Below are 25453 nucleotides of genomic sequence, written 5' to 3'. Positions count from 1 at the left end.
TATTTGTCTTCCTAAAAGAATTTATCCAGCCAGTGAAGGAGCGTCCCAGGACCGACTGTGCTGTTGCCAAGCGGATGGTGACCAGAGCTTTAGGCATACGGGGCCGAGGCAGACTGCAGCGATACTGACGTTTGGTGAACACTGCAGGTGAGCAAATGAGTGAAAACCACCAGTTTGAAGCCTTTTAGGTTCCAACTGTCAACAACTTGGAGCTGCTGATAGTTTCCTGTTCAATTTGGATCAAAACACCAAACATAATGAAGTACTGAAGACAAACAATCTGCTTTGACCATATTTTATTGAAAAATGTAAGGCTTTTCCACACTCACCTCAGCATCCAACAAGAAAGCAATCAAAATTGAAACTGCTACATTCAGACTAATTTACAAACCCATGGAGAGGCCTTTTCACACACGTGTAGCTGTTACAGTACTCCCACAATGCTATCATAGTCCCTGATGGTAATAATTTAACACAACTCAGACAACGAGAAAAGAGAAGACGGGATGGACAGATCAAAGGTGAAAACAATAAATAGAACATTTAAAATAAACTTGGGGAACACACTCAAAAATGACATTTATCTGTTTAATTGGGACTGAAAAGTCTTCACAGACGGTCAGAATCTCACTGCAGGAACCAGATCCAAGCTGCTGTTGCATTCAGCTCAACCACATGTAGAGAAAACTTATTTTCAGTTCCTTATATTGTAGAAGTGAATATATATATAAACCATATATAGTCTTGAATTTGTTTTCAAACTCTGCATGTGGTTTAAAATGTAAAAGGCATTAAGAACCCCTGAAATACTGAATATTATGGTTGCAAATCTGATATTCAGCTGTTTTAAGAGAAACAATCAGTGCAAAATTCTGACCAGTTCTAGCACCAAATTTCACTGAAGACTATTTTCATCCACCAAAGTCTACACATCGATTCATGTCTTATTTTTGGTCCAAGTCACTCTCCAAACAGCTGCGTTTAAAAGGCACTTGTTGAATGAGCTGAATATCTTATTTGGCTACAGTCCTTATTGCATTTCTGAGCACCAGGTCTATTAGACAACAAAGGCAGGAAACAATGAAAGGTACAAATGGAATTAAATTTGGGAAATACATTTACTCAGCAAGCAGTTCATCCTATTGAGCCGTGGTTTACTGAACTCAACAATAATGCAGCAACAGTGCCACAGCTCCCTCTAGTGGTTGTCAAATATGAGTATTCGCTTCCCTGATGTCCTCCCATCTGTTCAGATGTTCGGGGGCTTCTACCTGTGTGAAAGCTGGTTGGTCAGCAGTCCGGGAAATGTCTCCTGTACGTCTGAACTTAATGTGCCGCCTGTGAGGTTTATAGAAAAAACCATGAAGATGAGATTAGAAGTATTCAGTAAATATTACAACTTAAAGACAACAGTCAGATGGCTCTTTGCTGACAGGTAATTAAATGTAGTCTGTGTGTGTGACAGATCACGTCCCTCTGAGGAGCCTCACTGGGTGGACGCTGCAGTGCTGCTTTAGGTAAATGTGTTGGCATGAAGACAGACGGACAGATTTCACTCTTCTCCATCATTTACACGTTTGAGCTGAACTATACGCTATAAGGAGATATGGCCCCGGATTCAAGAAACAAACAAGATGGCTCCAGTTGTTCGGAAACAGGGAAGCTCTTTTGTTATTTTATTGCATGTCTGTTGAGCTGAAGTGTTTGGCATTCTATTTAAATTCTTTTTAGTTGTTTCCTCGTTGCCAGGCGATGGAGACGTCGTGCATAAATCTACAGTATTAACTTGTTATTTTTCAACAATGTTAAGTTTTTCTGCAGGGTATTCTCAGGATTTGGTTGATCTAGTCCACATGCTGGTGTTTCTAATGTTCTGAAAAGACGTAAATTTTTTTATTTTGTTTTATTATTTTTCCTTCAAGGAATTGCTGTGGACAGTTCACATTACAGGAAGTTCAGGCTGTGGAAACTTGAAATGTGAAGCTGTTTATACTTGTTACTGTGTCATCTTGTCACTGATTTATTATAATGCTCACATTTTTTAAAATGTCTAAACAATGATATTCAGAAAGAAGTTGGAAGTTTTTTTTGTATTTATTAGGAAATGTTTATATGCTCTGAACACTAATGTAGTGAACATGAGATTATTGTATTCAGCTGTATTAATGTACACTATGTAAACTGCATCTATCGATTATTTTAAAAAGTATTAAATGCTGCACTGTTTTATGAGAGTATGGACGCTGTATATTGATTTGGGGTAAAAAAAAAAAGTCTAGTATTGTAAAGAAAAACTTCAGTAAAACTGAATATAAAAACTGTTTTCTGTATCTTTGTGTGTAAATACAAATGGTTTAAATATTGTATAGTGTTTACTTTTTACTACATAAGATTGTGTAACAACTAAATTAACATTTAAGTCAAGAAACTCCAACATTTGAGCAAAACTGCCTTTTTCAGAGAGCTGAAACAAAAAGGTAGTTGTCCTGAACTATATAAAATAAGACATTTTAATCAGAGCCGGTCTTGGAGTTTAACATTTGAGTTTGTGCTCATCCCATCCAAAGATCACCTCATTTGGACCCACACTGAATCCAGGAAGTACTTTTACACAGACTTTGTAGTAAGAATACTTTGTTTGGCAGCAGATCCTATGCGTTTACAGAATTTAAAACCTCGACTCTAAGCTGTCTTTAAAGTGAATACAGTGCAGCTATACCCAAGTTTGTCATTTTATTCCTGTTGCAGGAGGAATTCTGACTTCTCCAGGGTCACGTTCTCACCTATATGACAGTTGTACGTCCATATCCGATGGCCGTCGTATCTTGAGCGACACTTCATTATGTTGTTGGTGTAATCAGACTCTGCCACTTCGTAGTTTGGGTTTATCACAACCTGGAAGAGGAAAACACATTGGTAATGTTACAGGTAGCCACCATGGCTTAACAATTAATAACTGCAGGTGATATAAAACAGTCCACATTCATTTAGCTACAAAGGGAGTCAGCTTGTGTATCAGTAAGTTCAGAGTCATTCCTGCTCAGACGCAGACAGCTGATAACTGTTTGGTCTATAAGACAGAGGTGGCTGGAAATCAGGACTTTTTCCACTAAAGGAATTGAACTAACGGGACAGATGTTGTACCTGGAAGATGTAGTCACCGGGCTTTAGGTCTGTGATGTCTATCCACTGACAGTCTATGTCGTGTCTGTAGGTGTCCCAGCAGCCGACTGTGATGCCCTGAGAGCCAAAGTTTGCACATTCGTACCTCTTCTGAATACCTGCATTCAGAACAGATGTATGAAGATGCTCAGATGGTATTTCCACTTAAAGAAGAATTAAAGCCACTGTAATATACTGAAACAGAAAGGCTGGGGTTGGTTCTTACCCTCATCACAGTAGGTGTCCTCCAGACAGAAACTGGCTTTGTGTCCCTCTGCTACTTTTGTCCCGTTCAGACTCAGCAAGTCATAGTAGGTGAAAACTTCCATACTGTGGTAATGTCTGGATTATACAGAGAAAGGAGTGTTTAAACGTCAAGCAAACACCTTATTCATTAAATAAACACGTCTAGTAGCTATTCCATGAGTCAAATCTGAGCATTCACAGCAAGATCTCCAGAGGAAAGCTGAATTTCACATGTGATATCTGGTGATTAAACGAAGAGCGATAGATGAACCGACACGCCCCACCTGTGACATTCGTGCCAGACCCATGACTGGGGGGACGCCCGCGGTCTGAAGTCTGACAGGCCGTTGTTGTGGATCTGGGAGGAGAAGCGGAGGAGGCGGCGGTAGGAGTGAGGGTCTGCTTTGTCGGCGGTGCTGGACAGGCAGCGCTCCTCCTGGGCACACTGCAGAGCGTACATGGGCCTGTCCTCCAGGTACGTGGTCTGCTCCACGACCTGAGCGCTCAGCACCAGGTCCGGGGCCGCTGTGAGCGAGAGAGCAGCAGGTGACCATGTGGCTAAAAAACACTCATGTGTCAGAAAGGCTTTCAATGCACTTTACAGAGTGCTTCTCTGAGAAAATACTTCTTATTGCCAAGAAGTATTGTTTATTTTATTGCATTATGCTTTAAAAATGGTAAAAAAAACATTTGACTAAATAGGAGTTCAGTTCAGAGTTTTTTCTGAATTTTCTTACTCTGAGTACAAGAAACTCCAGCAGCGAAGCGTCCGCCTCCTTTAGGACAGACGACATGTTTCCCATGATGCAGACACTGATCCAGAGTCAGCTCAGTCCCTGAACATCTCACTCCACTCATCACCACAGCATCGGACGATGAACTTCCTTGCCAGTACCACGTCTCCTAATGAATGAAAACGAGAGAAAACATGTTATACGGCTGACCACTAAAGAGTCAGGTGCAAAACACGATCCCACTCTGGTGAAAAGTTGCTTTTCTGAGTTTGGCATTAAAATGACAACAGCCCCCTGTTGTCATTTTCTCTCAACTGACAGCCTGGCTTTTCAGCTGTAACAGCATCAGGAAGGATTCCCCTCTTTGTGCCTAATTTAATTAATATAATCAGATTAGAATAATCTATTTCTTGGCCAAATCAAAGAAGGATGCGTTGAAGTAAAACCCTCATTAGCTGCTAACGAACAGAGAAAGATCAGGTGCCTCAAACTTTTGAAAAAGATCTTTATCACCATTTTATCACACACACACGCAGAGCAAATGGTGCTCAGTTATTCTCCCAGTCCTGACTCAGCCTCGCTGCACAGTTTTGCAGACCAAAGGGAAATCTTATGTGAGGGAAAACTCAGACTTTCCATCGTCCTCCGAGGAAGTGGAGGATGCATGTAAATGAAGGTGAACTGCATGGTGGTGTGTGTGTGTGTGTGTGTGTGTGTGTGTGTGTGTGTGTGTTGAGGGGGGTTGATGGTGGTCTGAGTAGAAGGACAGACATGCTGAAGTACAGTTTAAGCTTGCTGTCATTTGTTCCATCTGTGGTGGGGTTTGCCTGGAGAAATATTTATGAGCAAATCAGGAAAGAGTCTCCAGAGGGACGAAGGAGGTCCAGCTCTACGATAACAGAAACCAGATCACTGTACGCCAAACACAAAAGCCCTTATGTAATGACAACTCACAGAACTTGGAGGCAAGGAGATGTGTTTTTAGGACAGCGTGTCCAGAAATGTTGACGTGACACTCTTCACTTAAATAGCCTTCATCGGATCCAGTTCAGGTTCCACTCATAAACCCCCTGCAGTCGCTGACACCCCTCCTGATGACTCACTCTCATACTTTCCAGACGTACATAATCCCAAACCATAACCTCCAAGCCCCTTAGAATAGCATCATATATGGGAGGCAGGAAGGTGGTTTCACCTCAGAACACGGTGGAGGGTCCACTATCCGTCAAATACGAGCTTATTGTTTTCTCAGCAGTCCTGCTGAGAGGCTGCATTTGATGGGAGAGTCACCTCTAACTGGATGTTTCTGCTTAGTCGGGTTTTAATGTTATTAAGCAAAAGACATCTTTATTTTTGCCCCCTGGGACGAATGGAGCTCAAGCATGTGAAGAGAGGCATCCACTGCCACGTCCACACACTTTCCCACAGGGTTTAAACTGGGAAATGCTGTGAGGCTGATGTAATCTCATCCTCTTCCTGTGCAGCTGTAACTTTCACATCAGCTCCTGATCGTCTCCAGTCTATAAAACTGGGTTTCACATGACACCGGTGTTTAAATTCAGATAACACACAATACACGCCACTTCAGTCAATCAGTTCCCAGCAATAAGAGGAATGCTGACGCAAAGCGCGTTTGCAAATAAAACAACTCTATGCTGATTTTGATTTATTCTAATTACCTCAAATACAAGTGTTGATTACATATGAACTAATATGAGAAGCAAAATGTACATTTTCTTAGACTTGTGACATGTCCAGGTTTACCCCACCTCTCTCACAGTGACCACTGGAAACACACCAGCTGCCTGCGACCCAGAAAGGAAAAAGCGGGTAAAGAAAATTAATAGATAGATATAATTTTCCTGTTTTATATTAGACTGACACCTGCATTTAATTAACATGGTTTTAAAGGTTTCCTATCAAGCCACATTAACTACTGAAACTTTTGATCTCTGTGACCTGCTGATAAAGTTGAAAATAAAAAACGTTAGTTGTTCATCTTTAGTCTGAAGTTTGTGTCGTGTGTCCACTCTTTAAGTGGATGTTTCAAAGAATAAACTCAGTACCTGTGAGCTCCAGTAACTCAGATGATACCACATGGAGGTTTTTAATGCACATCATTTTCTCTCTCATTCTACGACCTAAAAACTAATTTATGTATGCGAGTTTGAAAAAAAATGTGTTGAAAGATGTTACCTGGAAAGCGTGGCTGGCGAAGCCCAGTCCCAGCTGTTTGCACACCACCATGGCCTCCATGGTTCCCCAGCTGTCGCTGCACACTGCGCCCCACACCAGAGAGCCGTTTCTCTCTGCCAGGACCTCCACACGGCCCTCATAAGGGTTACGGCCGCCGCTCAACCGAAGCTGAGGACAGAGGTGAGCACATAAATGTTACAGCCAGTGTTTTAAATGCATTCGTTAATTTTTTTTTTATGGCAGTTTGAGTAACTCACTCGAGTGTTGAAGCCCATTTTAGGAACGTTGCACCTGACGGCAGCGTCTTCCTCGTGGCTGCAGCCCAGCGAGTTGCGGTTGAAGTGGCACTCAGTCAGAGACTTCTCAAACCCAGAGCATTCCACCTCATTCATGTGGACAGACCCAATCCCTGCAGGTGCACACGAACGACACAACAAAACAGTGATTCTGCTGAACTCATGACTAAACTGAAACAGCTTACAACTGCATCTCTCCATTAATACTGGAGGAACAAAACCTGATCTTTACAAGGTACACACAGGAGGACACATGTTTGCACATTAGAAACAGAAAAAGCACTGATCTCTGTTCTGTTAGAACCACACCACCTTGCAGAAGCCAGTGAAGGGTCCTATAGTTACACAGTGAAGGAAACAAACAGTCTCAGCTCTGACAAGCAAAAAATAACTCTCTCAAGGCTCATAAAAAAAAACAAAAATCTCAGTATTTCAGAGTTTCCACAATAGTTTTTGTGCAAGTTCCCCTCCAGATGTTCTTTTGGCCGTAGTTTGTAAAGGAGAACCAATTCAATATCAAGCAGATGTTCATAAAGATATGGCTGATATAGGCCGTAGGTAATATACGATGGCCTACAGAGGCGTGGGGACTGCGTGTTTGTGACAGAGTTTTACTGACATTCTTGGTCGGTCCAGTTCACTGGCTTCTGGAAACAAACAATAAGCTATCCCCAGTCTGCGTGTGGTGCCATTTTTAGATCTGGTGGTTCGCTCATGAAGAAAGCCCTCAAACAACCTTCTCCACTCCAACAACGAATTCCTCTCCTGGACCCCATAAAGGCTGTTTTCTTTTCTGGGAACATTTTGTACGCTTCTCTGTTTTGCTCAGAGAATAGGGAGGAGAGGGGGGGGGGGGAGAAAAAAAAAAGACAACTTTTCCAACAGCCATATGACTTTTATAAAACTGTGGTGTATTGCATTACAGAGAATCAGGGTTTGGTCCAATGTGCAAACATTAATGTTCTACTCCATATGTTCTCTGAGGCCTTTATGTGCTGACTTCAGGTCTAGACTGACCGGAGAGACTGAAACAGGTGGTGTTACGGACGCCAAAGATAAGGTGGGCGTGCAGGACTCTACTGCAGACAGCACCTTTCATTTTCACAGCTGCACAAGTGAGACGTCATTAAAGTCTCTAAAGTTTGAAGCCTTTCAAGAAGTCAGTTTGCTTGAAAGAACAGCAGACTCAGACACTGCACTGAACCAAAGAGAGCCACTCCTTCACCTGATCTACCCCCACCCACAGTAACCCCAACAGTCCTACAGATGAGCATAGTGACCACGTATCAGTCACTCAAACAGTGAGCTTTCAAAAACCAGCTTTTTAAAAAGCGCTAAAATGCAAAACTTGAGGCTTTAACAACAAAAAATAAACAAAGATGACATGGTTTCTATGTTGACTCTCTTTTGTATGAGTATAATATGTATGAAAAGGACTGTTTTATCAATTTATTTTTAGAAATTCAAACTGGGAATCTTAAAAATAATCTGGAAGCAATTGTTTTTCCATTGGTGCTTTCTTATATTCTTTAAACGCATTTAAGAAATCCAAAATATACACAGTAAAAACAAAAAAAATATATCTACAATATCTACAAATTAAATATCTATCAATTCTTAAATTTAGCAACAGACTGCTTATATTTGCTTATATTTGCAGCTCTACATTCAGCCCCCAGCATGAAGTCCCGTGTTAGAAGCCTGTCGGTACCTTGGCCCATTCGGCCGCCAGTCAGGGCCTCCTTGGCGCTGCCGAAGCCCAGCTCTCGACACACCACGGTGGCCGCTCTGATGTTCCAGTTGTCGTCACAAACCGTTCCCCACTCGCCGTTCCTCAGCACCTCCACCCGGCCCTCGCCGATCATCGCTCCACCTCGGAGGCGCACCAGCGGTTGCTGCAGAAACACAAAAAGGGATGGAAGATGGTTATCAGATCTGAGAACACAAGAGTTTAAATATTTGATGCATAAAAAATAAATAAATAAATAAGAAATGACAATGTGTGTATAAGCCTTGATTTCTTCAACAGACAAAAATCAAACTATTCTGTATGTAAAAAAATCGACTTTTTTAATCATTAAAAAAAAAAATAATTCAAACTTATATGAATTGTGTCAAGTTTCACTCAAAATCCCAATATAAGCCAATTGTGACATATTCTAATCTGAAATTTATGTTTTTGTTGTGATGTGGAGAAAACCCAGAATGCTGGCAGGCAGAGTGGTAAAGGTAGGAGAAATATTTAAAACTATTTAACAACAGAAAAAGAAATCCAGGTAGCAACAGAGTATACATGACAGGGGGGCAAAACTAAGAGCAAACAGAGAGTTCACAACAATTAAATCTGACAGAGAGAGAAAAGAAACCATGAGCATGAGGCCTGGAGCAGGTGGCTACTGATGACAATCAGGTGAGATGATGAGGCACAGGTGTGAGGAACTGAAGGAAACAACAATAACACAAAGACAGTGACCTACTGCAGCAGCAACAGGAAATACTCAACAACTCAACTACCAAAAAGTATCAAAAACACATAACCAGCTGTTGTTCTTCCATATAAGAGGAATATTTGACCAAACTTTCATGCATTGCTCATACACTGATCGTTCTCTAACCATGTATTCATATTAGAGCTTATTGTTTTTATTAGTTTGGTTTAGGCAGGATTCCCTTTTTGCTATAAGTAGGAAAAATATCAGCTCTTTCAGGCAAACTGTAGGGGTTTTATTACCTTGCTTGTCAAATCTATAAGTTTAACACGAAAAGGTTTAAATCTCTGTTTTGAGTCCAGGGCTTTCTTGCTGAGAGGTGCACTGATAAAGTTATTAATAATACTAATAATCGGACCAACCTCCACCCTGTAGGCCTTCCTGAAACCGGCGCTGACGCTCGGAGCAAAGGCCCGTCCGGGTACACAGCTGACCACGGCGGGCATACCCTTCCTGCACGTGTTGTTGCCCTTCAGCTCTATCTGTCGGCCCAGTTTGCAGTCTGAGAGGTCGGCCTCGTTGCCTGTGCAGTTCACAGAGAAGCCCCAGTAGTTCTTCTTCCGCCGCTTGGCCAACAATCTGAGGAGACACAAACAAAATGATTGGAGGAGCTGCACTGTGGGAACACTACTTTTAAATAAATGTGAAATATTTCAAGCATTCTTCTTAATATGCTACCAAAATATTAAAGCTCTGTTTTGTAGGTTTTGGGAAACTTTCCTGCTGAGTGAAATTCAACCATGCATGACCATCTGTTGCTGCGGAGAACAATGGAAGTATTATTATGAGAATCCCTGAACTCAGGCCTCACTTCATACTTGAATGAAAGCCGTCAGCTAAGGGTCAGTGAAAAAGCCGACAGCAGAAGGCTCTGAGTCTCAGAAGAAGCAGTTTGTGAGCTAAAAACGGTAAAAACTCCAATTAAAGCCTTAAAGGCTGTAGAAGTGCTGTCAACGTGCAGTTCCTTTGAGCACAAAATCAGTCTGTGAGAAATTAAAAAAACTGCCAAGCTTTACAGCAGATTGAGGCTCATTATTTGTGCTAAAAAAGTTTCAAATTTCTTTATATAAAATACAAATTAAATGTTATCTTTCACCAATATCACACTGAACCCCCACAGCAGAAGATCTGATTGAAAAACTCTGATTTAAAGTACTGAAAAAGGTTACAAGCAGTTAGATAAAATACATCAATTTATAATCTATATACACCAATAAGCCATGATATGATGACTCTTTATCTACCATTGATTTTTCTCCTTTTTTGCCACTGAAACAGTTTTGAGGAGTCGGTGTAAGGACGTGTTCTGGGGTTTCTGGTTGTAAATCCTTTCAGACCGTTGAATTCTGGGGTGGGGTCTCTATGGATGAGATTTGCTTTCCACAAATCCCGGATATCTGAGTCGTCTGGAGGCCGGGTCAACGCCTCAGACTTTTGACTTCTCATATTATAATTATTCCCGCTGAAGGCCAAAACTACCCATGTGAATTTCCAGGTGCACTCTGGAAAAGTTGGACGAGATACACGCTCATTCCTTTGATTGACGACACTTGGAACCAAATCTGTTTTGATCTCTCTCTCTCAGGTCATGATTTAAGTGTTTTTGTGCTGAGAGGTTCTGAACTGGAGCTACGTGTGAGATCTGGTCGTATAATTGTTGGCTCGTGTGCATTTGACTCCAGTTCCCGTGTCAGCCGAGTGAGACACAAACAGGTCAAACTCCAGAGCAGCCACTGTTTCAGACTCGGTCTTTTTCCCGTCCTGGCCCGGCTGAAACTTCCTCAGGCAGCACTTTTGGGCTCTTGTCCACAATCTGCAGGGCCAGGCCTGCTAAATCTCAGAGTGGAAAATACATGAAGGGACGAGTGAAGACAGAGTAAACAAACTTAGTTGTGTAATGTTTCCTAACATCTGTTTGGTCTGGGATACGCATTCCTAAACTGGCTAAAACAAAAAAAACAACAACTAAAGAGCGAGGAAGCGTAATATTTCTCACACAAAGAGCATTTGTACCATAAACGTCTGTGTGGTATTCCTCAAATTATACTTTTTTTAAAGTATAATGTTTAAAGAATTCATTTTATCCTGTATTCTTCACTGTATCCTCTATAAGATACTTTAGAGAAGAATGAATAACAGTAAAGTCTAACCTGTTTAAAGATCTTTTTTATATAATTATCAGCAGCGTTTAAAGCTTGCTGCCAGCGATTACTCACTTGTAGGGTCGGGCATTGAAGTTTTTCTCATCGGGGAAGCCGTACATGCCGCAGATGACCCTGCTGTTCATTTCTGTCCAGTCCTCGTTACAGATCTGCCTCCACTTGCCTCCATCTTTCACCTCCACGACGCCCTCAGTGATGGGAATCCTCTTCCTGTGGGAGTATGTGGCTCGGATCCTCACATCCTCCACCTGCACCGTCAGACCCTGGCGGTGAAAGCAGAAGTGTTGCTTCATCAGACGAACATGCAGGCAGGCAGACTGAAATTCAGGCAGAATAAATTTTATGCTTCTTTCTTTTCAATTGTCCCTTTTCTCTGATTTAACTACATAATAGGAACTTTAGAACCTCTGTATTTTTCTCATTAACGTCATCTATGATGAAAATGTCTTTATTTATGGTCGATGTTAGTGCGGTTTAGCCAGTTAGCACATGATGAATATGAGTTTAACAAGTCTTAACATTACTTGTCATAAATACAGCGTGACACAACCGATAGTTCCCAAAAAACCTCAAACAAGACGACTGACACTAGTTGTTGGGTGTACAATAAACTTAACAAGTTATGTTACATATCAAAGTAGTAATTTTTTTTTAATTATTGCTAGTGTAAGTGTGAAAAAGTTCATAATTGTCTGTAGATTTTTTCATTGAAATTGCATATTTTTGCTGTAGGCGTGTAATAAATGAAGAAGTGAGCACGCTGCATCTGTTGACTTGCTTTTGCTTAAACTCATGTACAGATCCTACTTTAATAAAATTAACTTTTAAATGTGGTAATGGCCTCGTTCCAGACGTAATGAGCCTGCAGTAAATGACAGAGGAGGTGCGGTTAATGGAGATTACAGACCAGTGAGGTAAAAACATCATTTAGACGATCTTCAGTTTTGTTTAGAGAACCAAAGAGTTGGACTAATTTACCAACAGCTTCTAAATAATAAGAAACGCTGGCAAATACTCGTTTCTGCAGCTAAAACTGGGCAGGTTCTGGTTTTTCTCCTGTCTTTATTTGGTTTAATTTTATGGGTTTAATTTACGTGTGTAAGCTTTTCTGCACATTAGCTTGTAGCTGGAAGGCTACGTACAGGACAAGGTAATGGTTGCACTGTTTTAACCTGTAACATTGTTCTCACACGCCATGCATGATTTAAATAAAACTGAGTGACACTAAATGGTAATTTTACAACACGTTCCTATTGTGGTCCATGACAAAATTATTGAAGTCTCATGACAACCACTGTCAAAATCAACATGACGGTCTGTTATACAATTTAAACAGAGCTGAAAAAGTTTTAGATCTAATAATTAGGCCTGATGATTAAGTTTGTTAATAGGTTTTATTGGTTAATGTCAAGTTGTTATGAGAAAGAGGTCATAAAATGTCAAAAAGACACTTTAATCACCAGACTCTTGTATTGTTGTGTGTGGATGTATTAAAAATCATTTTGGTGACAATGACTTCTCCTAAAGGCCACATCTTTGGTTAATTTTCATAAATGGGTTATTGATAAATCGACCGTCTGACCTTCCACTTCAGGCATTTTTTCACTAAAATCCCTCTCCCTCTGATTCATAGCTGTGGGGCAAGACGTGCAGCCTTACTTTACATTCATTTCTGTGGAATCCAACTCTGAAGAAATGTTCCAGAAACGCTGTTTGCTGAATAAACAGAGTTATGTAACCAGTAAAGTGAAAATAATCACCAACAATTCGCCATCTCTCAAAATGGGAACAAAACGTTGTTTAGAGGACGCAGTCAGTTTCATTTACATCCTCTGTTACATTGAGATCTTCCACCTGATTTATTATAAATCCGACACAGCTGGGATCTTTACATGGGAAACGCAAAACCTTTTCAGGAAGAAAGAAAGACGAAATCCTGCTTTTGTACAATCTTGTAAGACCCACAGTTTGCACATGTTTTCGAAAGCAAAGCGTTTTATTTTGACAAATGTGAGTAAAGTTCTGTTTAAACTTGCTGCAGAGTGACTTCAGCAGCTTGTTATAACCGCAGAGCTGAAATTAATGGGCTTGTCGGATGTTTGTGAGCGAAACATCCCTACGCTAAATCCTGCTAAAATATGTCTTCCACATAAAATATGTCTGAAGGTGATATTTCATCTCTAAGAAGTTACAAATAAAGGCATCAATTTCCACTCCTAAATCCCAGCTCAGGAATCTGTGGCACAAAAAGAGAAACATGACTTTGAGGAAAAGTGGAAGGAATGTGTTTAAAGACTTTTGAATTAGATTTTAAAGGTAGTTCAAGGAAAAAAACCCTGATTTTGTAAAGTTTCCATGGGTTATCCTTGTCCATTTAAAGGTGAGGTTAAGCCATCTGCTCACAATGTGGATAAACAGACCTCACAATCAGCATCTTGTGCTCTGACCACCCTTAAATCAAGAAGGGATGGTTACCTCTGACCTCTGGAAAACAGCTAATAACTCTGCCATTGTTCTTTTCCCCCTGTGAGCCAAATGCTGTTTGCCCCTGACTGGGTGTGAAGTTGTACCACAGGTGCCAAAAACAGCCCAAACTCTGAGATGCTTTGGGAAATATGAATGCTGATCTTGGTACTTTTGTAACAGACAGTTTCCCCCCCAAAAAACCCTCCCCAAAACAGAAAAGTCAGGCATGTCTCCCAGAATATTAATCGTTTGCCCACTGAGTGGTTTCCTGAGATGCCGTCAGCCTCGAGGAATGTTCAAGGCTTCGGGGTCTCTCAGCATTCAAGACCGCAGCGCAGGAGGAGTCTCCGGGGCTTTAGGAGTGACCCAAGCCCGCCCACCGACCGCAGCGGTCGGGGCGAGCAAAAACTACTCTTTCATGAGGAGATTCTTGCAAGCTGAGCATGACAGAGTGTTTTCCGTCTGTGCCTGGCGGGGTGAGGAGGTAGGGAGACGTGCTCACGATCACAGAGCCGGTGTTCTCAATTTCATGGCTTTTTTTTTCTTCTTTTTTTTCTGCGAGGGGAGTTCCAATATAAAAGCTAAATGAGAGATGTAGAGATTAGAGTACAAGCACAAAAATAATTTCTTTAAAAAAGGTGACAAAAACTAAAAAAAATGAAAGGCAATGAAAATGATAGGGGGGTTAAAACCAGCACAGCAGACAGGTGTGGGGTTCGTATAAACGGGGCACTGAGATGGGTCTAAGCTGTGTTGCGTTTGGCTCAGGGTGAGGAAACCGTCTGAATGTGTGAGACAGAGGAGAAGTGGACAGAGCTGCACAGCTGGGATCGGTCCAGGCGCCCACCAGCCTCCCAAACCCCTGACCACCAAACATAGACTCATCATTATACAGTATGGCTGCAACCCAGCCGCAGAAACCGGTCAATTTTTAACTCTGCTCGGCTGCAGAGAAAAGATTGAAGAGACACGATGAACCGTTTCACACCACGGTTGTGAAAAACCTCCGAAACAGTACTGTGATAAAGTTTTAAACTATCCAATTTTACATTTTATTTTCTTAAAGTGGTCTTGATCTATAGTTCTTCATTCTTTCTCAAAAACTTTTGTTACTTTTTAAAATTTTGGACTTTTTTTGCTTTTTCACTAGTCCTTGTGCCTGCTTATCACAAAATACTACGCAGTGTTTTATTTTTTTAAAAATGGGAGGAATGTGGGCAAGTGGAGGACAAAGGAAGTGTCAGGTTTGAAAAATAAACTATCTACAGCAGATGAACAGTATCTAAAAGGTCAGTCTTTAAGAAAACGGGAAAAAAATATCCAGCAAAGACCTGAGAGAGGCTCCATCCTTCAGACGACCATCTACTGCAGTCAGGTTTTCAGCTAGAAGCTCTTTGCAAATCCTCTTGTTATATTTTATGTGTTACACTGTGTCAGCTAATGTTGTTTTTGGTGACCGAAAGAACCGAAACATCTGATTTTAAATGCTTTTTTCCTTAGTTGTCTGTTTTGTGTCAACACAGTAGCTCATCCCTTGAGTTTAGGAGCTTTTTAAAGCAGTTTAGGTTGAGATGAAAAGTTAAAATTGGGTGACAGCTGCTCTCAAACAGATGAAGATACCACAGCTGCAGCCAGTCTCTGGCAGTGAATTATTTTAAATGAGTAAGAAAAGTTGTTATATTTGAACAGTTTAGTCTTTGTACTAAGCAGAGCTAACTGTTTAGGTCTCATTCTTCTTGTTTGAGCCTCACATTAGCATCCATTAAGCGTTACATCAGGTCAAACTGAGGCCAGCTCTTCTAAAAGGTTACCTCATCTTACTGTAGCTCCCTGACTCTGAGACTGTACAGATGCCTCAAATCTGCTGGGTTTCACTTCCTGAACATAATATTCCTGTTGGTGACTGAGGGGAACTCAGACTTGTGCTTCTCCCTGAAATGTGCTCTGGTAATGACTGAACTCTTTCCAAATGCGAGGCAGACGGGGGTCTCTCCCTCAGAACATAGCTGTGTGAACATGAGGCTGTGGTCTAGCCAGTGTCTGACTAACGCTTCCACTTCTCTGCATTTCTTCCACTTTATGCAGCCCTCCTGCCTGATGCACGTTCACCAACACGTGTGGGGGAGAAAAAAGAGCCCACCCACTCACCTTCTGCCCGCCCCCATTTCACAAAACGTATCAGGAACGAGTGCTAATCATGCCTCTGTTTAGATGAAAAACCAGAGAAAGGACTTTCACTTCCTGCCCCACCAGACCCCACTTCGACAAACAAACCTGACTGATGACTGACGAGCCTTGCATCTGGAATATCTATCAGAGTCTGCTGTTCCCGTTGTGGCAGCGAAAAGAAAAAGACTAATTTCAGACAGAGATTACCTAACTTCAGCACAACTGGATACAACATCTGTTTAATGTGAAGCTACAAGCAGGCTGGAGAGATTATCCTAATGCTCAGCGAACACAAAGCAGAAGTTTAACACTAAAACTGACCACTTTTATTCTGACATTTCTAAAATAAATCTAATCAAGTCCTAATTATTACTTCTTTACAGCTCCGTCACATCATAGTTTTCCTTAACACTTCCATTTCTATATCTCTAGTTATGCAAAATCCGTGCCATAGCCTGGAGTCAAACATGTAATTCGCAAATCATAGTTCACCGTTTATTAAGTGAGCACAACGTGAGTCTAACAAAGCATAAAATTCAAGTTTAAACCCCCCCCCTTCAGCTCTGTTACTGTGACTCACACGGAATAAGGCCTCGGGAGGATCCAGCTGCTGAACATGTGGTGCAGCAGTCTGAATCTCTGCCTGAACAGGAGGAGCTGGCCTCAGTCTCCACACATAAATCATCCTTTTCTCCCCTCAAACACTCTTATCCTCCTGAGCCTCGTGCATACACGGTTCTCAGGGCAGGGCTGACTCCGGGCTCAGGTTCCCTCTTGTTGTTTGCGGAGACCGTGAGGAACAAAAGATCCTGAGAATCAATGTATGCAGACTCCCTTAAACAGCCCTGGTTTAATAAATAAAACATGCAGCAGCTGCATTTTGTTATCACAACTGGTGTGATTCCTGACGTAACTCCTGATGGAGTAAACATGCTTAATGGTCTGGAGGAAAACTGCAGCTGTTTTTGTGGCTCATTTTTTCTTTGTTTTCTGTCTTTTCCAAAACTGATCTTTATGTTTACGAACACGAGCAGCAATTTTTGATTTCTTTATCTAGAAATAGACATACACAACAACAATAACAAAACTCATTTTAGCCTATGTGGGCGATTGTTCATGTTTTCCTGTTGTATTTTTCTTTTTCTTTTTGGCCCAGAACAGCAGTATTACCGATCGCACAACTAAACTGTGGTGCAAACAGTCTGGAAAACACAAACACATTGTCCCAGAATGACTCCCATCAAACTTACCCTAAACCTCTTATTATCCCGAAATAGCACGCCCCACTCCGTACTGTGCTGTGCTCACATAAACATCATCACAGTCACGAGCTGGAGGCATCGTCTCAGCTAAATGAGAATTAATTACGTTTTCTGTCACTGTAGTGCGCAATTCTGCTAACAAATAAGCCCCGTTTAATGAATGTGACCACCACATCTGTCAGATGAGCCAAATATTGGTCCCTCTGTCAGAAACAAATGAACAGTCATAGCAATGACCCTCTGCTGAGTTAAGCTAACAAAATTAGAACAAATTACAGCGTACAATGAGACAGATACCAGTGGATGTTGTAGGATTACTGGAGAGCATCTGATGTGGCATATTAAAGTAACTAACTTTATTTATAACAATGACTCTGTTACAGAAATTAATTATCTTGTGTTGTTATTTCAGAAGCGACTGACAAAGCTGTGAGCATTTGTTTCCAGCAGACAGATCAGAAGCAGACTTAAAGTGATGGTTGCAGGTGAACTTGTTGGAACATGTTTTGGTTCTAAATATCATTGTTTGATGCAGCTTGTAATTATTGCTTCGTCAGCGCTTTTCTCATTCTTGTAATCACCATTTTTTACATTTCCATTTTTAAGGTTCAGTTAAGGATAATTCAGATCTTTGGGAGTGGGGCTCTGTATGAACAACAAACATCTTACCTGTCGTAGATAGCTCTTTGAACAACATCAGCTTGGAGAACTATATCTGAATTCTGACTAAATTAACGGGCTAATGGCTAGTCCGAGCAGAGCCTCGACCAAACAACTCCGGTTTCAAACATTTTAAGGGAGGTTCATGTGAGCGCTGTTTTATAAACCTTGATTCAGCCACCAGTTATTTATGCAGAAATCTTTAGTTATTTGCAAGGTCAAATAGCAGCAGCAGCTAGCTGTAGCACTTCTGGTGCATCCTGGGACACTTCCATCACGTATATCATAACACTTCTGCTGGAATAATTGTGTAATGCAAAATTAACAGTAGTATAAAAGTTTATAAGAAGGTTTTGCATGAACTGCTATGACATTTTTGAGGCTGGAGTTGTTTTAAGATGACAGCAATCAACTTTGATCTTGGTTCTGCTTGGACTAGCCATTAGCTCATCAGAATAAAACTATATTTTCAAACTGAGGTTGTTTAAGGACCTATCTACAGCAGGTACCATATTTGTTGTTGATCCCCACTTAAAAACATCTGAACTATCTCAATGAACCTTTTTTTTCCTACAAGAAAATGATTGTGATTGGCAAAATTAAATTTATGGTTATTAGGAACCTTAAAGCCTGTAAAAGACTTTAAGATTAGTACTCCAAAAAGTAAAACGTGGTTAGAGGCTAGTGTAGTGATGGTTTAAACTAAATGGATGAGTTTTAATGATTTAACAACATTCCCAAATGGGAGGAGAATAAAAAATATTTAATTCTTTTGATATTGTCCCACTCTAATGCACACAGGTGGGACTGTTAACGGTCCAGACTGGGTACAAAATGTCACTTCATGCTGTGACTTAAACAGGTTGCAGGAACAATGTTGCCCATTGCTGCTGTCAGTTTAAGCAAAGTCAAAGAGGTGTAGCTACACCTTTTTCCCTTTCCTCTGCTCTGTGACTTGAAAGGCTTTGGTCGGACCAAGGAAATATTTACAGGGCGGGAGACTGAACACACCAGAAACCCTAAACAAGAACAAACACGGGACATGAAAGTGTTACTTAAATATACAAGCTATAAAAATCAGGAATAAATGAAGAGCGTTCAGCGGTACACGTTCACCTTTCCTCATCGCCTCCATTCCCAGTGCTGAACTTTGCAGTGGAAAAGTAAACACATTTTTTCAGTAAATGTTCTGCTCAGGCATCCTAACTGAATCCAGTAAAAAAAAATGCTGTTCTGGTGTGACTCAGCCAATTCCACTCTCCCCCACATCACATATAAACAAACATGCAGCTCTGGTATGAATGCAGTGAGAACACTGGCTCCCTTCTAAGCAGCCAAACTCATCCTCCTTCACCTCCCTCATTAATTGGTAATGGGAAAACCTCTGCAGCACCTTGTTTTAATAAGCAGAAGGAATGCCTCGATGTCCTCTCCTGCCCTCCCTTTTCTCGCTGTCACGTTCACAAGCCCACCAGCCGGACTTTCCATCCGGTACAGAGGCGTTCTCTGCAGCCAGACAGGATGGTATTCCTACATTATGAGTCATTTCCACAATCTCCCCGGCTGCGGAGCAGGGGGTCTGGTGTGGACAGTGACACTCAAATACTGTAGAGTTTATTAAAATGGTAGCTATAAACTGTACATATTATACAAAAATAAATTGGGCATTTGTGATGGTTTAGCTGCTTTTTGTTCAGTAAGTATTTCCTGCAGCTTTAACATTTTTAACAGACATTTAAAGCACTTCAGTAGTTCAGTCCAATACCTGGACACAGACCTGGAAGGATTTGAAGAAAACCTATCAGTTTGAGCTGTGGGGTAATTTCACAGAGATAAATCTTTTCTTTCATCTGAAGCCCATCCTCTGTTCCTTTCCCAAGGAAGAGCACATCTGTACAGACTACCTGTGTCTACACGAACCACGTGTGGATGCGTGTATGCGACTGTGTGAACACTTTGTACGTTGCAGGTTTCACTGTGGGTGTGCTCGTCCACGTGATCCTACCTCCACGCTGTTGGCTTGGTTTTGGATGAACTTGAAGCCTGCGATGCGCTTCTGGGAGCACACGACCCCGACGTCTTCCGAGTGTTTGCAGTCGGACACCCCAAAGCCGTTGGACTCGCAGTGAGCCAGGCTCTTCTCCCCACCGGTGCAATGCACGTTGTCGAGCCAGATTCGACCTGAAACAAGAGAAGAAGAAACGATACAAACATATGGATGCGCAGTGTGGGTTCTCACATAACTTTCGCCTTTGTTCAGACTGGTTTAAAATGGATAAAACCAACAAACCTGACTATTTGTTGTGGCTATAATAGTGTTTAAAAATAAGAACAGATAAAGTTGCACACTGTAAAGCCAAAGTTTTAGGTTTATTAACTAATAAGTAGGAAAACAGAAATCCTATCCAAAACTGTTTAATCATTTACTGAGTAGAGCTTTCCAGTACTATTATAACATTTATTTATGAGGTACCCGGTAAATCTTTGGGTTTTAGTGAGTTTGTCAAGCAAAAATGGTAACATGAACAATGCCTTTATTGTCATTTTGATGATTTATTTATCATACTTTGCGAAACAAGTACATAATTAATCTGATTTTCTCTTCTTTTGACAGCAAGACTCTTTCCACAGAGCAACAGTGAGGCAAAAAACCCTGGAAATTCAGTTTACCTTCCTAAAAAGCTCCTACTACATTTGAAAAATACAAATCTGCAAACTGTTTAAACATTGCATTTGACAGCTTAAGCTGTGTGTCCCAGCCTGTTGGCAAGTATTTTATTTATTAGTTCTACTAGTCACCGATGCCGAAAACGTACTCACATGGAAATACTTTTGATCTGTGACATAACCTTCAGTCAGAACAAGGCTAATAAATGTCATCACGGCTGAGATAGATCATCTGTTGTTCAGCTGGCTGCTCTGAATCAACAGCGAGGAAAAACCACATAACAGTGACTGTAGCCATGGGAACCTCCGACATGCTGCTCATCATTCTGACATGCTGCAGAGGAACATTGTGTTCATACCAGCAAAGTCATTGCATTTTATATGGTCACGTAGCCTCCTCTTTACTACTTCTGGAAGAACCTTACAATGAGAGCTTTTTTTGTTCAAAAGCTAAACAAAAATACAGCAGGGTGAGAAACAGCTGAATCTCAGTGCACTTTTTTTGTCAAAGAAACACATAACTTTGTGATAAATGCTGTGTTAAAACTAGAATTTGGAGTTTTTGTGGTGGATTAACGAGCCAGTGAAAGGAGGAAGGAGCACGGTCTTCATGGAGGCATCAGTTTTAACAACAAGCTTTTATTGGCACTGTTAAAAAAGTCAGCCAAAAAAAATTAGAAACAATTAGACAGAAGATAGTGCTCCCAAAGGGTGTGATTAAAATAACAGTTTAAGTTGCAAATAATAAAAGGTACGAACTGATGTTCATTAACCTTCCCTCTGGAAAGACACTCCAAAAGGATGCTGTTATATTTTTTATGTTTCCATGTTGAGTTAAAAACAATTGTAGGTGTCTGTCGCCGGTGGACAAGTCAAGACAGGAAAAGAAAAATCTTGATTATTACTTTTATGATGGTGTTTCCATCAGCAAAAAACAAAAACCCAACAGAGGCTTCTACCCACTCATTCAGCCTCATCAAACTACCTCCTCTGAACATCTAACAGAAGCTGCTCTTTGTGGATGAAGGAGGACTAACTTTAAACTGGTAAACTAATGGTCAAAACCTGTAGTAGGCAATGTTACATTTCATTACTAATTTGCCATTTTCTGCACACAGTTGATCTTGCAGTTCAGCTCTCGTTCCTCAAATTATCTTCACATTTAACACATTACGTTTGCTTCTTTTGTCACAGATCACTCCTGACACTTTTCTCCATCCACTAGATCCCGCTTGGTTTTTTTTTCTTCACCTCTTTGCCACACAACGCTGTAGCTAAAAGCTAAAATGAGCAAAACAGTAGCTAAAAGCTTAAACTAGCAAGACTGTAGCTACAAGTCTGTGATGGACTTGGGACCTGACCAGGGTGTCCCCCACCTCTCACACAGTTACTGCTGGAGATAGGAGATAGGCACCAGCTAGGATTATTAATTAATTCACTAATTCATTCTTTTTTCTATCTATCTATCTATCTATCTATCTATCTATCTATCTATCTATCTATCTATCTATCTATCTATCTATCTATCTATCTATCTATCTATCTATCTATCTATCTATCTATCTATCTATCTATCTATCTATCTATCTATCTATCTATCTATCTATCTATCTATCTAGGCAGGGTGCAATATTCATTAAATGCATGGAATCATAATTATAAATTGCAAAATTTCCCCAATAACTGCAGAGCTCTAGGAAACTAAATGAGAGGCATGCGACCAACCCAGGAGGAGGCTTTCTGAATTTACAACTACCAGCCTACGATCACCACCAGCAACCAGCAGCTATAACATTCACAGAGTTGGGAAAAATCATCTATGCTGTTTCTATGGTGAAGGAGTAAACTATACATTACAGGAAAAGGGGTTGGGGGGGAAGGGAAAAGGAGGTGAGATTATGTTTGCATGTGTCTGCTTTTCATATCTTGTTTCCAGTCGTTCCCTACTCCGAACTGACTGACGTGTTCCAGCTCACGTTTAACGTCTAATGAGGAAACCAGGGACTCGGGGGGGATTAGGAGTCAAACAGGGTAAGCCTGTGCCTCATTCAGAAATGACCATGGGACATATGGAGCTGCATACAAAGATGTGCTTACTTTAAACGCATGCCAATGGATGGCTGACAGATCACCCACGTAAACATCTTTGTAACGCTGACCTCAGTTCTTCCAAAAAAATAAATAAATCTGAAGCGTTTGTTTGAGTTCAACTTAAGGTTTCAACATTCTTACCTTCTCCTCTTCCATACTTGGCGGAGGGCAACCAGGACACAGCATCCATGTAGCCCAGCTCTCTGCACACCACCCGGGCTGCGTAGATGGAGAAGTCATCATCGCACACTGTTCCCCACTCTCCATTGTAGAAAACCTCCACCCGGCCCTCATTTTGTTTCCTCTTCTCCCCCGCCAGGCGCAGCTGGATTACAGGGTGGCCAGACTGGGCACTGCACAGCCCCCACATGCACAACAAGGTCGACAGGAGACAAGCGATGGCAAGTGGGCCCGACATGATGCGGAACAAGAAGAGATGATGATCTACAAGGAGACAAAAAAAACAAAAAAAAAACATTAAAGAATATATTTTTACAGTAAACTGCCCTTCACAAGGTTTTTTTTCTGATCCCAAGGTTTAAACTATGGACAGCTACTTGTGGTGTGTTGTACTTTAATTTCCTGGAAATAAGAGGAATCATTATAAAACTTCAGTTCAGTCATCATTATCAGGCTTCCAAGAGCTTCTGGGCTACTGTGCAACCACAGACACAGAATCCACTACAGCTGAGGAGAACTGAATCAATCAAAAATGCACAGAAAAATAAGAAACAACTTTGAACAAATGTCTTTACACATCATAAATGTATCAAAGCAATAGTTCTGATTTTTTAGGGTCAAAATTAAACTCTATATTTCCAAACTGAGCTGATTCAAAGAGCTATCTACAGCAGGTATGATATTAATTGTTCATAATCTTTCCACAGAACAAGAGATCTGAACTTTAGGTTTAAGTTTGTCAAACATAACCTCAAACACTTTCCTTTTAATCGAACATATATCTCAGTTATTTACTGAAAATACTGAGCTTCAAGTAGAAGGAAGACCTGTCTGATGCTACTGTCTTCGTCTGCTTATCTATGTCTTCAAGCTGAACTGAACTCTCTGAACCTCACATCAGAGAGAGAGTTGATTGCCATCTTAATATTTCACAACAAACTATGAATGCATGAACACAGATCAAAAGCCTTGTGGGGGTAAAAGGATGCCAGGGAGCAAAGGGATGCCAGGGAGGCCACCTCAGCGTCAATGTGGAATGAGCTGACATCATGCTGAAAACCCAACAAACTGCAGACGCTTGGACAAACACCCCCCCTCCTCGAGTTAAAGGTGAATAAGTTGGTGAACCCTGTAAGGCGTCACTGAGGAGCTGAAACATGTGCTTCAGCTCCTCAAACAGGCTACACTCTGCAGATACTTGGATGCTTGGAAATATTCAGTGAGCCATTTGGACAGAAGAAAGTAGTTAAGTAAGTAGGAGAGTAAGTAAATACATGCAACCATTAAAAAGAAAAAAACAACCAAGGTGTGTGTGACTGACTTAAACAGAAATATCTTTGCATAACAGAAGTATCCTGAGCTGAAGTTTACTAAATAATTTATAAATTTTGATTGTATGCAAACCTAACACTTAAAACATTTATGAAATAAATTCAAGAAAAACACTAATTTCTGTTCAAATTAAGCAGTGATGTCGTTTTAAAGTCACATGAAGCCAAATCTAATCTAATAGGTTTTACTCAGTTTGATTCCTAATGTTGGTTTCCGTTTCTAACTGTGTTGGCTGAGCTAATTTTAAATTAACTCTTGGGTGAAATAGCATATCTTTTACCAGGTTTAATAAAGTCAGTCTTGTTTCCATCCATTCAATGAGTAAAAACAGCCAAAGTACTGCGTCATAACCTAAAGTTCATTTTAGCTTCACTGATGTGTTTCCATTTATGCTGAGTGAATTAAACAAATCTAACTATACTCCATTAAAACATTTACAGAGGAAAACTTGCCTAACCAGCTTAAATTGAAACAAATACGACTCAGCTGTAGAAAAAAACATTAGATAGGCTGTAAAACATAATATCAAGTCACTTAAGACGATGGCTTCATTGTGAGAGGAAACCAGATGAATGTGAATTTCTTCCACACATTTCTTAGGTTCATTCAACAAGTTGTTTTTATTTTTTTTAACACACTTTAATTCTGCACACATCCAAAACAAACAAAAGATTCTTCCTACAAAACATGTCCTCAGTTTAAACCTGTGACAGGAGCAGAAAGGATATAGAGCTTATTACTGGAAGTGGTTGTACAGTAAAAAACATGGCTGAACTGCACAGGAAACAGAGTATTCACTGCTTAATGAGTAAACTTTAATGAGGTTTGCATTGTTATATTAACAAGTGTAAAAGCACAAGTCCAGCCTGGAAACTGTCACGAACAACAGATAAAATTATTGAACTTTTCAGCTAACAAATTATGCTAATATAGCTCTGCATTATTAGCCCATGTATTGATTTACTCTTGTGGGTTTTTGTTGTTTAAATTAAAATAAGACGTTATATTAAGGAGCACAAATCCAGCATAGTAATGTTTATGTCATAAAGAGAGGGTAATAATTAGGAATATCTTAGTTTTACAAATAATAGCTAGCTAGCTAGTTAAAATATCAATATCACACATTATTGCACGTGCGACACAAGTTTGAGCCAAAGGAGTCCTAAAAGGAGAAAACTCTTACTGTGACCGAGGAGAAGAAGCCGTCCAACACTTTCCAAGACGACTGTGAGCTCTCCAACCTGTGACAGAGAGGATGGGTTGGGAAGCAGCGGTTCTTTGTCCCTTAAATACTTTCCTGGGTGCGCTTTGTTTTATTCGGGGCTCCCCTCACAGCTGGCC

At 40.7% G+C, this 25453-nt stretch overlaps 2 protein-coding genes across 3 annotated transcripts in view; one reads left to right on the top strand and one right to left on the bottom strand.

Moving 5' to 3' along the window:
- Positions 1–2461, top strand: part of r3hcc1 (R3H domain and coiled-coil containing 1) — a 6074-nt gene extending 3613 nt beyond the window's left edge. For both annotated transcript variants that reach the window (XR_005233061.1, XM_017422897.3), the window contains exons 8-9: positions 19–147; positions 1466–2461. Coding sequence is in view for 1 of the 2 variants with exons in the window: in XM_017422897.3 (XP_017278386.1) it covers positions 19–128 (110 nt within the window). In the remaining variant the exon portion in view is untranslated. The remainder of the gene's footprint in view (positions 1–18; positions 148–1465) is intronic.
- loxl2a (lysyl oxidase-like 2a) lies at positions 280–25453 on the bottom strand. Its single transcript, XM_017422896.3, has 14 exons — positions 25296–25453; positions 22742–23044; positions 19848–20023; positions 11340–11548; positions 9486–9702; positions 8346–8529; positions 6596–6747; positions 6339–6506; positions 4146–4311; positions 3693–3933; positions 3389–3504; positions 3145–3281; positions 2784–2895; positions 280–1338 (listed from the first exon to the last, which is right to left on the bottom strand). Exons 2-14 carry the CDS (start codon positions 23016–23018, stop codon positions 1268–1270), a joined length of 2226 nt encoding a protein of 741 aa, XP_017278385.1. The 5' UTR covers positions 23019–23044; positions 25296–25453; the 3' UTR covers positions 280–1267.

Source organism: Kryptolebias marmoratus, linkage group LG4 (assembly GCF_001649575.2).
Source record: "Kryptolebias marmoratus isolate JLee-2015 linkage group LG4, ASM164957v2, whole genome shotgun sequence".
NCBI lineage: Eukaryota > Metazoa > Chordata > Actinopteri > Cyprinodontiformes > Rivulidae > Kryptolebias > Kryptolebias marmoratus.
This window is presented reverse-complemented; position numbering and strand designations above follow the sequence as displayed.

Bases quoted from the DNA above. Each gene is read 5' to 3' on its own strand.
- loxl2a (XM_017422896.3), bottom strand. From the start codon at position 23,018: ATGTCGGGCCCACTTGCCATCGCTTGTCTCCTGTCGACCTTGTTGTGC. The intron at 6,507-6,595 runs GTGAGTTACTCA...CTCTGTCCTCAG, and splicing joins AAATGGGCTTCAACACTCGA to CTTCGGTTGAGCGGCGGCCG. The intron at 4,312-6,338 runs GTAACATCTTTC...TTCATTCATTAG, and splicing joins TCGCCAGCCACGCTTTCCAG to GAGACGTGGTACTGGCAAGG.